Genomic DNA, 17,289 nt, shown 5'->3' on the forward strand with positions numbered 1-17,289 from the left:
TCTAAATGTGTTGATTTTTAGTTTAGTTTAGTTTTACTGAAGGATGATATGTTACCTTCTACTTCTGAAGATGAGTAAAATTGTGAATTCACAGGAAAATGTGATAAGTTCAGTTCAGCTTTTTTTCAAATATGCAATAAAAATAAACAAAAATAACCAAGAAATCATGAACACTTATAATAACATATAATGATTTGATTTGTATATTCCAAAATGAGAGGGAGAAAGCATATACTAACTGAACTAAACTGAACTAAACTGAACTAAACTAAACTAAACTAAACTAGGTGAAAGTCTAGATGCTACAAAGATACGCTGATTGTATGGAATATGGAACAATGCGGTAAATTAAACTACTGACAGTATACTGATGCAACAAACACATTAACCCTTTAAACCCTGAGCCTAAAATGTTCTGCCTGGACTTATTTTTTTCTTATTTTGACGATAAAAAGATTAGAAAATATGCTTTGAGTGAGTCCTTTTGCCCATTTTTCCAGAAATTTCAAAATAGAGCTGTCATTTACAATTTACTGCATGTTATAATTCTGCTAAAATGGCTTCTTCTCCAGCTTCTAGAACAGACTTGAGTGAAATCACTGTAATGACCCAATAAAACCTATAAAGCGCAATGTCTCAGGTTTCCGAACCTGTTGGAATTTTTTCAATGGTACAAACAGTGAAAGAGTTACAGCAATCCAAAATGCGCAATTTACTGACCAACTCTCCCTGAGCCGAACTTGGTCTTCTGATCATCCTAGTCCTACTGAAATTACGTTTCTTGCTAAACTATAGTTAAAATAGTTATGACAGCTTTAGTTCCCCTTTATTATGACATAATTGCTACACATATGCGCAGGGTGTGTCAGCGATGACACATCAGGATTTAAAGAGTTAAAACAGCAGTGAAATGAGTCAAAAACATGTTGGTATATTTTAATGGATGATAACTTCTTAACCATTTTGCATACTTGAAGTACATTTTACTGATCACACTGACCTACTTTTACTTGATGCAACACTTGTACTTTTTATAGCAAAGTAAACTGTCAGACACTTCTCATAAAAATCCAGAGCTGCAGAGTCACTATAGTTTATTTTACAGACTTGGCTTGTGTTCACAGGCTTTAACATCTTGCACACAACAATCTCTTCCATTCTTGCAGCTCCCTCCATATGTTAATCTGCGTGAATGTACATCCAATTTCACCACGATTCATTAAGAAGAAATATGAGGCCGGTCAACAATGGTGTCCCAGTGCAGCGGGCGCTTTGCATCAGGGCTGTGAGTTCAGACTCATAGATAACCCTTGTTGTCCCTGTGGCCGGGTGAGGCAGATGGGGAGAGGAACAATGGCCGGCCCATGCGGAGGGCGGCAGCGACTGACACAGCCACTGAAGATCCAAAAGAATGCCTGGAACCCAGCCAGAGACATGAACCTCATCCCCACACACCACCACCACCACCACCACCACCATCACCATCACCATCACCCCTCCACCTGACCCTCCTCATGTCCCATGGTGCCCTGGGAAAAGAGGGGACGACACCTTCAAAGACAGCCCCTGCACATCACAACTGTGCAAACCACCCCGAAGGAGCAGCAGAACCGGGCGTTGGCACTGTGGGCTTTGGACCGGCTCGGAACAGGACTACTGTGTAGGCAGCTAAAGGTCAACTCCACCCAAAGAACCAACCCTCTCCTACAGCTAGCATGGCTACAGCGAGCACCTCAGGGCAGAGCACCTTCGGGCTTGGGAGGAAAAAGAAGAACCCCGGCCTAATGGATCAGATTACTAAGTTTTTTGGTGGAGATAAAAAGAAAAGGAGCAAGGTGAGCATCTGAGCATCTACACTGAAAGGAACATTTCATTATTATTATTATTATGTTAGTTTGCTCCATTTGTCACTTTAAGCTTAAATCAAAATCTACTTGTTTTTCTGAATGTGCATCTGTTTGGATCAGTCTGTCTACTGAGAGTATTTTACAATTCTTTCATTGTCATTGTATAGTGTAGCACAAAAAAATAGGAATTTTTAACTTCTAGCAGCTTTTTTTTCAATACTTAAAACAGTAAAAAGAGAAAACACACTGAAAAACATTTTTGATTTGTAAGTTGAACTGTGAAAATTGTGGGACTTGTATCTTACTATTAAAAATGATTTTAAAAATTGGAGATTTAAAAAAAATATATATCCTCCTGAAATCCAGCAATGCATTTTTCTCCTCTGGAGGAGACAAGAGGTTCACAGCTTTACTTAAAAAACAACAAAAATGTGGTCCACTGCAAAGGAGATTCTAAAAAAAAAAATGTATCTGAAAAAAACTGTTGCATTGTGCTGTTTCCAATCAAGGCAATAAATTAATGTAAAAAAAAAAAAAGAAAAGAAAAAGAAAAGGAAAAAGGCCAAAACCTTTACTTTTCTGGGTCTCAGGATGATATATACATACATATTGTTATATGTATTGTTCTTCGATGGCCAGAATACAAAACCTCCTATCTGAAAAAATCACTTTTTTCAGGGAACAAAAAAAACGTTTAGTTTTATTATAGTATGGTCTTTGTTAAAGATATGCAAGCATATTCTACTGTTCTCAGACTTTCTCTTTATATTATGTGTTAACAATACATACTAGGTATACTAGGTTTACTGTGAAAACTCAAAATCTAAAAATTTGCAGATAAGAGGTTTTGTTTTTTGGCCATCGATATATTATACAATCAGATTGTAACAGTGTGACCAAGTGACTAAATGGACAAACTCAACTTTCAAGTGCAACATGCCATCTCTCCAGCTCCATGAGTGTTACATTCAGTAGCAGCAACACATGAAAGCTTTTGTGTCCCATTATATTCGGCAGCTTTCAGAGTTCCAGCCATGATAAAAAAGAGGTTGAATCAAGAATGTCATGTTCTTTGTGTGATAACACTTTTTCTTCATCTATTGTCCCCTTTGAAAAGACAGCACCTCATATATGGAACTAACACAGCTCCATCAGAAAGATTTATGCACCTTTAACATGAAAATTATAGAATTTATGGTGGCTTTTACAACTCTAATCGACAAACCTGAAGTGGTTTTAGAAAAATTTTCTAACAGAATAAACAAATAAATCTAAACTACAACTTTTTCCAGACAAAAATGGATGGTGTGGATGGTTAAATTCCTCCATCAGTCATTATTTAATTGACATTTTCAGCTGTGATTCTCTTACTTTTTTTTTAATATCACCCATAAAGCCCAACATTCAGCAGGTATAGGACATAAATGTTCATTTTAAGGCAATATTTGCACTTTATGAAAAAACACAAAAAATAAATATAGGAACGATTACAAGTAAGTGCAAAGCTGGTATTTTTCTGGTTTTATTATTATCTTTTTCATGGCTGATGTGCAAATATTTATCCTTATTTATTACGCCCTCAACACCAGAACCGTGAGACGGCGCTTATATTGGATTTTTAGCTGAAGTGCACTGCATAAAGCTTGTATAATATGTCTGGACTTGCTTTCAAAAGCCTCCAAATCCACCACTCTTTACACTCTGAGCTGGATGAGAACAGGTTTTACTGATACAGAGTTAATACTATTACTCTGCAAATGTTCCTCACACTGAAAAATAGAAGCATTTCCAGAAACTATAACAGTTCTTCATATCTTTTGAAGGAAATACTCAGCTAAGTTCTGCTATTTCCTTGCTGATTCTGTTATGTTAAGGATAGATGTGTCTAATATACAGAGATATGAGAGGAATAAATCCAACCAGGTTAAATTTAGAAGCTCTTCCAGTGTCATGCAGGTGAATTTTATTTTTAATACCTGCCTGGCCCTGAGCTACACAAAGAAACCCTCAAGTAAACCTGTTTCATAATCAGTAAATCGATGATGGGAGGGGGCTGCTGTCATCTAATGCTTTCTCAGAAGACGCAAACAGTCCAAGGACTTCACATCTGTGAGAATTCAGATCCTTCATTGCATCTTATAGTTGGATCTTTTGTTGAATATTTTGAAAATTTCCTATTCTGCACCACAGCTTTGATTAAAAAAACACTTAAATTGTGTTTACACGGTTTTCGCCATGGAGCAAATCACATTTCACAACACTCAAAAATGACAGATTTGATAAAATATGGGAGAAATGGAGGATATATATCTTAATAAGACAACCGGATTTTGTGTAAATCTTTTTTTTTTTCTCGTTTTCATTTATATATTCTCTGTATTTGCCAGTATATTGTTATTGTAATTTATTTGATTATGTACACCCCTCTTTAAATGTTCTTGTTGTTTTGTGTTTTTGTACAAAACCTTCTTGAAAAATTTAATTATTAAAAAAAAAAAACACTTAAATTATGATCTAAACATGTTTATCCCTTTGAGTTATTTTACTTTATTCAGCTTTTTGAGATGTAATAAACAATACAGGAGGTTTTCTGTCATTTCTGTAGCACTTTTGTAGCACTTTACTTTGTATTATCTGCACTTTTATGATCAACAAACAGAATTTTCTTAAGTCGTGTGTTGTTTGGACAAAGACATTGTGTAATTGATGTAATTTTCAGATTTCATATTGTGGTTTTCGTTCTGTCTTGTACTTGTGGGTACTTGTGTGATTTTCTCCGTCTCTCATGTGCTGAGTCTTAACATCCAGGGGTTTGAATATAGTGTAATTACTATAATTATCATATTATGTGCAGTTCGGTCCTGCTGTCAGAGAAACAGTGATACCTATTCAGGTTCATGTCAGACTTTTTCACCATGAAAACAGCTCATAAGAAAGATTTTCCAGGTCTTTAGAGCCTGAGTCCTTTGTATGAGTCCACATGTTTGATATGTGAATTATCTGATGTCTGCTGATCTTTCCAGGGGTCTTTTCGGGGTCATCTGGCCTCTTCACCCCAGCAATCCTCCGCTCGACGTCGGACCAATGAAAACGCTGTGGTGCATTTCTTCAGGAGCATTGTAAGTTTATTGAATTAAAATCTGTAATTTTTTATTTGCATCTTTTATAATAGATCAAGTGAGGTTTGTTGCCTCATATTTGCATTTATATTAAGTTTTTGACCTCAGACGTCAAAAGAGGTTGGTTTGTTACTTTAAAGTTGTGCTGAATTGCATAAGTCAGAGCAGAAAACTCATCCATTCCCCTCAGTTTATTCTGTATATGACCAGTTTTCTTTTGATTTACTTTGGATCTTGGTATCAGTAGTACGGTAGCATCTCATGAACAGCATGTTGAATCGTTTCTGATCACAAAGCTGAGTGAATTCCTCATTTACATACAGATAGATATACAAAAAAAAAAACAACAACGGGGGTTTCAGGGCTGTAGCTCAATCATATGTTTATGCTGTAGCTCGGTTTTGTTTTTCCTGGCTTGTGCAATCAGTCACTCAGTTGTTGTCGTTGCTTGGTGTTTCTCAGGTTGCCTCTCCTCGTCCTAAATCCAGGGTGAGTCTCATTTTTCACCATATCTGATTTATTTGCTGATCCTTCCAAAGGTGTAGCTCCAAGGTGATGATGATGAAGAGAAGCATTAACCATCCTCACTTCTGATTGTCTTTTAGACACGACTTCCTGATTGATACTAATACTGATGCACCTCCTCATTTTTACACATTATTTTACATTATTTATTTAGGTGAATTGTTTTAAAAATTAAACACACTATAAAGAGAGGAGTAGTAGTGTTAAAATAGGAATACCCCTGGGTTTACATAGTTTTACTGAAGTCAAAAACCTTTATAGTCAATGCAATACTTACACAGATCTTGGTCATATATTAAGAGTCTGTACCATATACTGTATATAATGATGGATTCTGCAATAACTCTTTAAAAGTGAAGCTGAAACATGTCAAATTCACCCTAGTGGCAGTTGCAGAATAGTTCATAAACCCACAATTATATGTTATTCAGTCCAAATTCACCTAAAAACTCCAATTACACAAATAATAAAAGGTGATGTTGGTGTTTTTGGGCTGATTTGTGTTCACATTGTAATATTTATGATTTTTTTTAAATTGTTATTATTGCATAAAAATGGGTTATACTGATCAGTCTAGGTTCTGAATCAGTCAGACATGTGGACATAAACCAATGAAAAGATACAGGCAATATAACAACTGTGAGCGTAGGAATTTGGCTTCATTTTCATTTTATAGTAGGAGGAAACTGTAAAATCATCTATTTTTATTTACAGTCTATGATCTGGTAGGTTCACCAGAGCATTGACATTTAGTAGAAATAATGTTTAGCCATATGCTGTACATATGTAAAGACTAGTTCAACATGTTACAGCTCTGAATTATGGAAATTATCACCACATACAAAAAATAATAATCAGTGGTTTTAGCAAAACTCCATTACAGACAAGCTGCCAGTTATGTCCCTATCAAGATCTACAGCAAATTTCTTATTTATCGCAAAGAAACAGGATAAACAAACCTGTAATCAGGAATAAAATAATTAACATATGACCTCAGAATAGAGTGTCAAAAATAACTGCAGGCCCTGTTGAAATGCACGAGTAAAACTGTAATTTAGATGATAATCTTATTGTAGGGGATCAAGACATTCATTATAAATCATCCTGAGGAGAATATGAAGCTTGTCAGTTGGAACAATATGTTTTTTTACAAGATAAACACCTGGATTTATAATGTGTAGTAGAGTCAAAACATCATTATTTACCATATAAGTAATTTTGTTTTATACTATATTAGTTTCTCCATTTGAGTCGACACAACTCGTTAACAAACTTTTGATCTGAGGAATCAATATATTATTATTATTATTATTATTATTATTATTATTATTATTATGAAAATAAAGAAATATAATGATGGTTCTTCTTATATTTGTATTTTTTATAATCTGTTATTATATACTAACTTGGTTTACTATACGGTGCCATAATTCATAAAGGGTAGGTTAGCTGGTTAAGTCATTAATAGCTGTATTAAATATTAATTGATACGGTGAAAATCAGACTTAATCTACAATTTATGAATTATGGAACCTTATAGTAAACCAAGCTAGTATATGATAACTGGTTAACAAACTAGTGATGTGAGGAATTGATAGGTTATTATTATTATCATTATTATTATTATTATTATTATTATTATTATTATTATTATTATTATTATTATTATTATTATTATTATTATTATGAGAATAAAGAAATGTAATGATGGTTCTTCATTTATTTGTATTTTTTTATAATCTGTTATTATATATTAGCTTGGTTTACTATAAGGTGCCATCATTCATAAAGGGTAGGTTAGCTGGTTAAGTCATTATTAGCTGTATTAAATATCAATCGATACTGTGAAAATCAGACTTCATCTACCCTTTAGTTAACACAACATAACTCCTCCACATAAACCCGTTAAACGTAGGATTCTCAGGTTTGTTGAGGCGGATGCAGCTGCCGTCACTCTCATCATTTCCTCATCTCATCGTTTCATTGTCTGTTTCTTTTTCATGTCCAGTGGAGAGACGTCTTGGGCTTGGTACGTCACAAAAATCGTTCTTTCTAGAATCGAACAAAAGCCCGTCTGCCGACTGCACCGCCATCTCTGTGTGCAGTCCACCCATTTCATTTCTGTCTGTCTGTCTGAGTCCAATGTGTCCTTTGTCTGCACCTGTTACCTAACATTCACTTTTGTTCTGTTTCTCACTTTTTGTGTTTCCTGCTCGAAGAGAATATTCTTATATACCTTAACCAGAGGGATCAAAGTTTTAAGTCCATTCATCACATTTAGTAGCTGTAAATCTGATCAGCTGATAATGACAATGAGACAAAAGGTCTATCGCTGAATTCATTATAATCCCCATTCCCCCCTCTTTGCTTCAATCCAGAGCGAATCCCTGCTCCTGGATGACTTTGAAACTGCACGACTATTTATGAACCACAACCGGTAAACATTTTCTCTTAGGATCTCTTAGTCTGCATAACTCTCCTCCTCTTCTTCCTCCTCCTCCTCCTCTTCCTCTTGCCCTCCTGCTCTTTATAACTCCTCCACCCCATCCATACCAGTCAGGATCTATAAATAAGCTTCGGCCTCCACTTCCTTTGTGTCTTCTCTCCTGTCCAGTGACCGTGGACGTCCCTCAGATGTACTGTTTCCATCCACTTACATCCTCTGTGTCCATTTTCTTTCCCCTAAAGGTTGTTCTATGTAAATCTGGACCTATCCCATCTTCATATGTTCCTGTTTCTATATGTCGTCTCTCATCAATGAACAGATTGAACTGTTTTTTTCATCTTCTATGGACACTGCTGCTGTTTCAGAGGAACCACATACCTGCAGTTTTAAGACTATATATTAAATAGAAATCAGAGGTTTGTTATTATCAATCAATACGAGATTCATTCAAATCAGAAAATTTGTTTGCTACTGATTTCCTGAATTTCATTTGATTCAATATTGGTTCAATTAGAGACATTTCTGCTAAAAATATTAGATTTGTACAGATATGAAAGAGATTTAAGGTTTGAGGTTCTTTATTGTTGCTAAATTTCTACATGAAATGACATTTTTCTTCAGAAACAGCACCGTACACTAGTCAATGAATCCTAAAAGAATACAATTTAAGAATACATAAGTAAAAAATTAGTGTACAGGTATAATAAGTAAGAAACTGTAAAATGAAGGCACTTAAAAAAAAACATGCTGAATCTGAGATATAATGCTGTAAATTGCACAAAGATGCCTTTACCATGGGGTTTTACTAAAAATAATATGTTTTAAGAATTAACCTCAAAGTGCTTACATTCATGTACTTTTTTTTTATGGCTACAGGGGTTAAAATACAGGCTTCACTCATCCATTGAAAAGGTACATTTTAAACTGTAGATCAAATATCAGTTTGACACAGAAAATTGATTGGGCTGCAGGGTTTTATATCTAATTCATGACCTTTAACCTTTTAAGAACACATGATCGATGTAAATGTCTTATATTCGCCTCACTATGTTCAGTTCTATTATCCACAAAACAGGTTAAAACATTAATTTAAACACTATGTTTGTCCCAGATAGACTGTGTACCAGGTGAGGTTTCACTCTTAAGATGATACAATCCACAAAAAACATCTGAACTATAGAATACTGACAATATAATCATGAATCACCTGTAAAACTAGACCCTTACTGATGTATGAGGCATGAATGAGGGTGATTCATCACTGAATCAGTTTAATAAAGATACTAGAATTCATGAACTGCTGATAAATGTCATAAGCTTTACTCATAAGATCAGAAACGACAGTATTTGTAAATGTCACCTGTCATATAACAAAACAGAGGAAGAAAAAAAAATCATTAATTTGGGTGTTTTACAGTTATAGCGTACAGATCAGAACATAAAATCAGGAAAATCTACTCAGAAAATCAAAAAGTCTTAATATGTAAACTCTTCTATTCACGTTACTTTAATAAGGATATTGATAAATAAAGGCTAAAGTCACAAAAAACACAAAAAAGAGAAAAAGTGGAATCTTTCAAAGTCATGATACAGTTCACAGAGCACATAAACACAATGAAAGGTAAGGAGATGTCTCTGGAAAATGTCTAAAAGGACTTCTTGTCTTTGTATCTAAAACATGCAGATATGTACTACGTTCCCTCTGTAACTGAATATAATTTTCAGCAGCAGCTTTTGGTTTCATGTTGTAAACAGAGGAAGGCAGTTGGTGTGAAATGCATTAAATGTCTGTTTAAAGCCCATACAATGATGAAACAACAAACATGGTTTCAGGCCCTGGCACCAGGTCCAGGTCCAGGTCCATGTCCATGTCTCCATCTGTGCTTATAGAACATCTTTTTCTAGGTCTCGTCGCCACGTGCCGAGAGCACAAAGTCGCCGGTCAGACGACGCAGAGACCAAAGCACACTGTCCAGAATCTTCAACCTGGTGAGACTCAGCACGTTTCCCCTCATTTTCCTCCACTTTATCTGTGTTTATGTGTAAACCTGGACCTCACGGACACTGTTTCTTATCTGTTTACCCAAATGCAACAGTGATGCTTTCATCAGAGATCAGTGAGTAATAAGAGAATATAATGAATCACATTTCAGCTTTTCAGTCATCTTCTTTCATCAAGTTTTCACAGCAGCCTGTCATCATAAAAAACTAACACGCTCAAGGGCAACATTTTCATTTTCACCATCCAAAGTGTACATTTCTCACACACTGATCCTATTTTATTTTATTTTATTGTATTTTTTGCAATCTACCTCAGCTGTTTTGAGGTTTCATTTTCAGTGCAGATAAAGTCACTGAATCCCTCTAAATGTGAACGTGTTTGACAATCAGACCTCAATGAATCTGAGTGAACTTTTGATGATAGAAGTGACTGTTTATTTCACTTTCCAGGGAGACACCAAGTCCCGCCCACCCCCCAAACGCTGGAGCACCATCTTCTAAGCTCTCCACTGAGGATCAAACGGATCCGACCCCAATGGGACAAGGCGAAGAAGAAACTGATCTGCACGCAGCAGACTCACAACCTCAAGAAATGTTAACACACTAACACAAGCCTGTTTCTCAGACTCAAAAGTGGCTGCATGTGGCCAATATTGTTGCTTTCAGAGGTTTGTCTGTGTTCTATGCAAAACATCCTCCTTTACAAATCACCCACTTGAGTATCACATGGTCTGACGGTGCTACAGTACGTCTGCTGTCTAAGGTTTGGTTTTCTATTCGTCCCCTGTCCAGTCCTGTTCTTTTTGTACATGAGTGACGCTTTACATTTCTCGCTGCTTCTACAGACGTGACTCACACACAAAACGTTTGTTTCGTTTCATACAGTTTGTGGAATTAAGACAGAGCGGTCCTGTTTGTGGTCGTCTGCGAGTGAAACGTATGTCGCAAAGAAATGCATTGAAAATACATCTATTTAGGTTCTAATGTTGTTTTATTTAACTTATTTTTTCACTGTGCTTTTGTGTAATTAATACACATGTACAGTATGATGCTATGCAAGTGAAAAGCCCTTTTAAAATGCACTATCTGTGAAAACTACATTAAAACGATTGGTTTATTCTCCTTCCTGTGCAGCTTTTCTCTCTCTTTTCTTATATTTGCATCTAAAGTTGAGTTTGATGTTCTAATGTTATTTGTGTTTTGTTATGGCACATATGTGGTTAGTTTTAACTGATGGTCAGATGGTAAGTTGCTCAAAGCGTGAAGGTGAAAGGAGCGAGATGGCATCAGGAGTTTAGTTCTGAAGGACAGTCACAGTTTGTTTAATATCATTTGTATTCTATGCATAATTACTGTCGTTCTCATTTGTACATTATTTCTGTGCATTCACTTTAACTGAGTAGTCCAAAGCACTGTTTTTCTCCGATGTTGCTGATGTGAGGTGCTACAGGAAAAAGAATCTGATACAAAGAAATTCAAGTGTTGTCTTTTCATGTTAAACTCTGATTTTTAATGTTCTGTCTAACTTGAAATAAACCCTTTGTCTTCTCGTAGATAGGAACTATTAAAGGTTTTAAAATCTGTCAATTCCTGTGTCTTGATTACATTCATACATTATATACACATGCATATAACAGAAATAAACACTGTAGAATGTGCAATAAACATTTAACCTTTATTCATGATTACATTTGAATCCATTGAGTGGATTATCAATTTTGAAGTATCTAGTTTCTAATGAAGTTATCGTTGATATTGGCTTCTTCCTGTTCCAATTGTTATTATATCAGACCTTAATCAACCCCATCAGTCAATATCTAGTAAATATTTAACTTTAAATGGGTTCTATGTAGTGTTGATATTCTAAACTATCACCAGAAGGAGGAAGTCTCATAGGAGAACACACTCATTTTTATTAAATCCTCCAATGAATCAACACAATGTATCCACAATTTGTATCAGTCACTAAATAAAGTATAAAGCTCATTGTATATCTGTATTATGGTATCATCATGCTTTCTTCTACAAACCCAAATTCATAGCCAAAATCACAATGTGTCTTATGATCTTCAGATGCTCCATCAGCTGATAATTTACATTATAGCTCTGTTAGCTTCGCTCTGTTTTCAGACAGAAGCAGCCACAGTAAAACCATCAATCACCTCCGTTTATCTGTATGTTTTGTGTTGTCAGTAGTTGCACTAAAGATCTGCTTGGAATTGTCCAAATGAGGTCAGAACTGTCAGAGCCAACTTAGCAAAGATAATAACATCACATAATAACTTCATACCTTCATAAGCCTCATAATCAAACGTACCCCTGTCGAAGAAACGATCAAAATCAAATGTAAAAATAATCAAAATGTCACTAATCTCTTCCAATTTGGCTAAAATATCCACTCTGTTGAACCTCACACTAACTGTCATAAACATCAGTAGAACGTCATTGAAGCTTTAGTTAATCAGCTACAGGTAGGGCTGGGCGATACGGAAAAAAATCACATCATGATAATTTTTTTTCATATCAACCGATATCGATATGTATCACAATATAAATCAAATCACTATTTTTGTCAGGGTTAAATTTTCTGTTACTCGCAAGTTAGTTGTGAAGACATCAGAAGGTTATTTTTGATTTAAATATGATTTCTTTTCTGTCAGAGGTTGAACATGACAGGTGTGCTGAGGAACATTATACAACTGTTTCAGATAAATAAAACAGGTACATACACTATATTGCCAAAAGTATTTGCTCACCTGCCTTGACTCGCATATGAATTTAAGTGACATCCCATTCTTAATCAATAGGGTTCAATATGATGTTGGTCCACCCTTTGCAGCTATAACAGGTTCAACTCTTCTGGGAAGGCTGTCCACAAGGTTAAGGAGTGTGTTCATGGGAATTTTGGACCATTCTTCCAGAAGCGCATTTGTGAGGTCACACACTGATGTTGGACAGAAGGCCTGGCTCTCAGTCTCCGCTCTAATTCAACTGGAATTGTCCAAAATCTCTTGCTTCAGCATACCAACAGATTTTGGACAATTCCATGCTCCCAACTTTGTGGGAACAGTTTGGGGATGTCCCCTTCCTCTTCCAACATGACTGTGCATCAGTGCACAAAGAAAGGTCCATAAAGACATGGATGACAGTCTGGTGTGGATGAACTGGACTGGCCTGCACACAGTCCTGACCTCAACCCCATAGAACACCTTTGGGATGAATTAGAGCGCAGACTGAGAACCAGGCCTTCTTGTCCAACAGTGTGTGATCTCACAAATGCGCTTCTGGAGGAATGGTTAAAAATTCCCATTAACACACTCCTAAACCTTGTGGACAGCCTTCCCAGAAGAGTTGAACCTGTTATAGCTGCAAAGGGTGGATCAACGTCATATTAAACCCTATTGATTAAGAATGGGATGTCACTTAAATTCATATGCGAGTCAAGGGAGGTGAGCAAATACTTTTGGCAATATAGTGTATATTTAAAACTAAACTAAAAGTCTGACTTTCAAGTTTTAAAAGAGAACACAAACAAAACAGACCATTGTCACGGGGTTGTCGGGGTATACAGTATACGTGGGGGTGCATTCCTTAACTGCCTTAACTGGCATAAAACTGAAAGTGAAACTTAAGGAAAGGTGAGTGTTTGCGTTCTTCACTTAGGCTACATGTATTCGTTTGGTCCACCTCTGTATTGTATTGAAGGCCCAGAACTGAAACGGTTCACACCCTACTTTTCAGTTACCCAGTCACCAGAGTTCTCGGTCACATTTTCTACTGAGGGAACACTCATTATCTCCCACTGGAGCCCAAACATTAGCGTGTGTGCTGCGACTGCTCTTATGCCTGTGCTGTGTGCGTCAACCTAACTTGACATAGCTCTACCGTGATTGGTTCGGTGCGGCGCTACTTAATTATAATTGGCTTTTCTTAAGTCTGTCAAAACATGGACCAATGAATTCTATCGAAATTGTATCGCGCATGTCTCATATTTCGATCAAGGGAAAGTTAGTTCGCAATATATATCGGTATCGTTTTATCGCTCAGCTGGGGTGCCGATAAGGGGGATAAACATGACAAATTCATGGGGCCCAGCATTTGTGGGGGGCTCATAGAGCAGTGGAGGGGGTCCAGCGGATACAAGGTAGAAGTTGTGAAAATTTCGTGTAAGATCTGCTGAACAAGAGAGGCATAGAAGTCAGGAGTCGGACGTTGAAAGCATGTTAAGTTTCAGTTTCAATTTGACACTAGTGTAAGTGACATTATGTATAGACTGCAACCCCACATACACCTCCACATACCCCTCCCACTCCGACAGATCGATAACACATTGAATTTTATGAAAGCATCCAGAACATTTACCTTTCATGGGCCCCACAATTGGTAGCGGCACCCCTGTCACTCAGCCCCAGCTACAGGTTAGCCATTGTGTTTTTCAATAAAGAAACCGCCCAGATTGGAGTCTGTACTCTTTACTATAACAGTTTTGACCAAGTGCTGAAAGGAAAATGGTAAAATCGATTTAACAGACAAGATGTAGTAAGTGTTTTATAATGTAACCATGACGTTCAAATATTCAACAATCATGATTTTGTCACTTTAGTCAACTCTTGGGGTTTTCACCACTGGAGGACGAGCAGACTCAAGGCTACAGTGATTCACTACGCCCTCTAGTGGTGCTGCTTCACACGTAAATTCTGTGCATTTCTCTTCAATGTAGCACATTGATCTCTTCTGCATTATGTCTCTCCATTGACTGTAACGATAATTTTGGGCATTTCTGATTAAATTTGAGCATAAATACTAATCCTCCATAATATTTAGTGATGCTATTTGTGCTATTTTTGCCAAACCTATTAGATTATTAGACTCATTAAATAAAAATCAAACTTAAAAAGATAAGACAGTAACAGATAATAGATAATCCGCAGAGGACAGGAGCGTACGAACATGCTGGTCTCTCACTGCTCTCATCTTTTTTCTGTTTTTCTCCTGGAACATCATACTTGAGTTCCCAGAAAAGAAAAGAAAAACACTTATGGTTGAAACATCTTGTTATGGTAGACCTGGAAAGGTAAGGAGGAGGCAGCAATGTGGGTGTTTTTTAATGTTTGTGCAGGTACAGGCACAAATCTGCACTCTGATGGTTTTAACTCGAACATGTTGGACGCTGAAACATCACTTCACCGGTCTCAAGGATCTTACAACAGATGAGAAAAAGAGAGGTGAATAAAAACAGCTCAGTGAAAAGACGCCCACACAGGCGATCCTCTGGAGGACGCTGATAAATCCCAGGTAATAATCAAGACAAAAAAGCAAACTATTAAAACAACCTGTTCTAGTTTTATGATTAACGATCCATGTCCTAATCCTAGTCTGATTCCCAATACTCACAAGTGGGAAAATAATGTTTCTCATCATTAGACATACTGCTGAGATGGACTTTTTCAAGGACAGCAGCATCCATAACTACAATTAGCGCTGTGCTGCATGTGTCTGCATGTTATGTTCCTGCAGTAATTGCTTTAGTGACCTGAAAACGACCTCATATAAATGGAAGGTGAAAGCTGTTTTCCTTGCACTGAATGAGCCTCTCACCTGTGTCTGCTTTAAAGGGGTCATATTTTTGCCAAACCCACTTTTATTAGTCTTTGGTACATTTATTTGTGTATTTGGACCCTAATAGTTCATAAAGTTTGAATTTGAACCCTCCAGGTGCTGCAAAGCTATCTTTATATTTATTTTGGCAAAAACTGAGTGGATTTCTAGAATCCACTTTAATTTCTGCCTAATTTTTTACATCTATAACTAGTTACGTCATGACATTTGCACATATAAGTTCAAGACTTCTGATGAATATTTCTCCAAGTACAACATAATTATTTGTCAGCAGCAGCGGTTGTAGTAAAAACTGAAAATATGTCCAAACTTCAAGCTGATTACCTAAAATGTTCAGTTGTTGGTTGTATTAACGAACACAAGTGGCTGAACGGGACAGACAGCACGGTCAACAACCTGGAGGAGGTGGGGCATGAAGTGGCTCCTTTGCATTTAAAGGGCCAGCGCTCAAAATGACCTTTCTCCTGTCATTAGCCTATTCAAAAGTAGGGGTTGAAGATGGACCTGTGGAGTTTAATTAATGAAGAATTCAGACCCAAGCAGAGCATTTACAGTTTATGTAGACCACAGGGAAATGTTTTAAAATGCATAATTCCATTTAAAAAAGCAAAATATCACTCCTTTAAGACAACATCACCTTGAAATCAGGGGTGTAAGAAAATATAAGTATCACAATATATGGCGATATTTCACTTCACGAAACTGTCTCGATATTCAAAAGTACTGTATCAACATTTTTAGGTATTTATTCAAATGACATGGTGGAGGTTCATTTTTGTTTTTTCCAGCTCTTTTATTTCTATCGTCTCATGGGTATTTTTTTTTCTGTTGTTTGTATACTACAAAAATACTACTGTGAATTTGTAGGTCATAAATGTAGTTTTTGGAAACTGATAACACTGTTTTGTTAAATAATGGATAATTCAAGCATCCTAAAAGCACTTTTTACTGTCTGAGTAAAAGAGGCAGATGTTTGGTTTTTTTTATTGGGAATGCACAAAAATAATGTTCTGATGCTGGATGATTCAGGGACTGAATACTATGCATTCTTTTCGCAATAGAATACGAACATTTAAGCAGGATCTTAAACTGTAATGTCTGTAAAACATTATTTATTTATTTATTTGTGTGGGGGTTTTTTGTACCGGTAAAGCTGCATGTTAAAACTTTATTTATCCAAATGCTGCACTATAGATTTTCCTGGAAATAATCTTTTAAGAAAAGAAACAAAACAAAAAATATCGTCTCGTTAAGAGTATCGTGATATATCACGATATATCATATTGTGAACCTACTATTGTGATTTGTATTGTATCGTCAGATTCTTGCCAATACACACCCCTATTTGAAATATATTTAAGATGTTGCATTTATATGTTTACAGCTCTACTTTTATAGAAAAATACATGAACAAACTGCAGTTTCCGGCGTGGTTCCAAAAGTAGATTAGTCACAAATGCAGTTGTATATAATATCCGTTTCCTATTGTTGCTCTGCACAGATCTGATGTATGATTCCTTTGAAATGGAAATCTCTATAGCCTGTGTACTATGAATCCAACTGAACACATTAAAGATGCTTCCTATTCATTAGCCTCCTATATCAGGGTCGTGGGTTTACAAATAATGCAGGGTGCACTCTTCAAACACATCTTATGAGATCATGCAGAGTTAAATTACAGCCAAAGGGAGCTGCTGTGCTGAACAAGAGAGACCTCTGCTGCTTTAACACT

At 36.3% G+C, this 17,289-nt stretch overlaps 1 protein-coding gene across 5 annotated transcripts; it reads left to right on the forward strand.

Moving 5' to 3' along the window:
• The first annotated feature begins 1,551 nt into the window (after positions 1 to 1,551).
• Positions 1,552 to 11,525, forward strand: mbpa (myelin basic protein a). Of its 5 annotated transcripts, XM_030147687.1 has the most exons (7): positions 1,552 to 1,835; positions 4,871 to 4,966; positions 5,429 to 5,455; positions 7,500 to 7,520; positions 9,843 to 9,926; positions 10,034 to 10,054; positions 10,389 to 11,525. In XM_030147687.1, exons 1-6 carry the CDS (start codon positions 1,716 to 1,718, stop codon positions 10,034 to 10,036), a joined length of 351 nt encoding a protein of 116 aa, XP_030003547.1. In that variant the 5' UTR covers positions 1,552 to 1,715; the 3' UTR covers positions 10,037 to 10,054; positions 10,389 to 11,525. The 5 variants fall into 5 exon arrangements, with proteins under 5 accessions (XP_030003547.1, XP_030003545.1, XP_030003550.1 ...); XM_030147685.1 differs by lacking the exon at positions 10,034 to 10,054; XM_030147690.1 differs by lacking the exon at positions 7,500 to 7,520.
• Positions 11,526 to 17,289: the final 5,764 nt, after the last annotated feature.

The sequence above is a fragment of the Sphaeramia orbicularis genome, chromosome 11, assembly GCF_902148855.1.
Source record: "Sphaeramia orbicularis chromosome 11, fSphaOr1.1, whole genome shotgun sequence".
NCBI lineage: Eukaryota > Metazoa > Chordata > Actinopteri > Kurtiformes > Apogonidae > Sphaeramia > Sphaeramia orbicularis.

Bases quoted from the DNA above. Each gene is read 5' to 3' on its own strand.
- mbpa (XM_030147685.1), top strand. From the start codon at position 1,716: ATGGCTACAGCGAGCACCTCAGGGCAGAGCACCTTCGGGCTTGGGAGG. The intron at 1,836-4,870 runs GTGAGCATCTGA...TGATCTTTCCAG, and splicing joins ATAAAAAGAAAAGGAGCAAG to GGGTCTTTTCGGGGTCATCT. The intron at 5,456-7,499 runs GTGAGTCTCATT...TTTCATGTCCAG, and splicing joins CTCCTCGTCCTAAATCCAGG to TGGAGAGACGTCTTGGGCTT.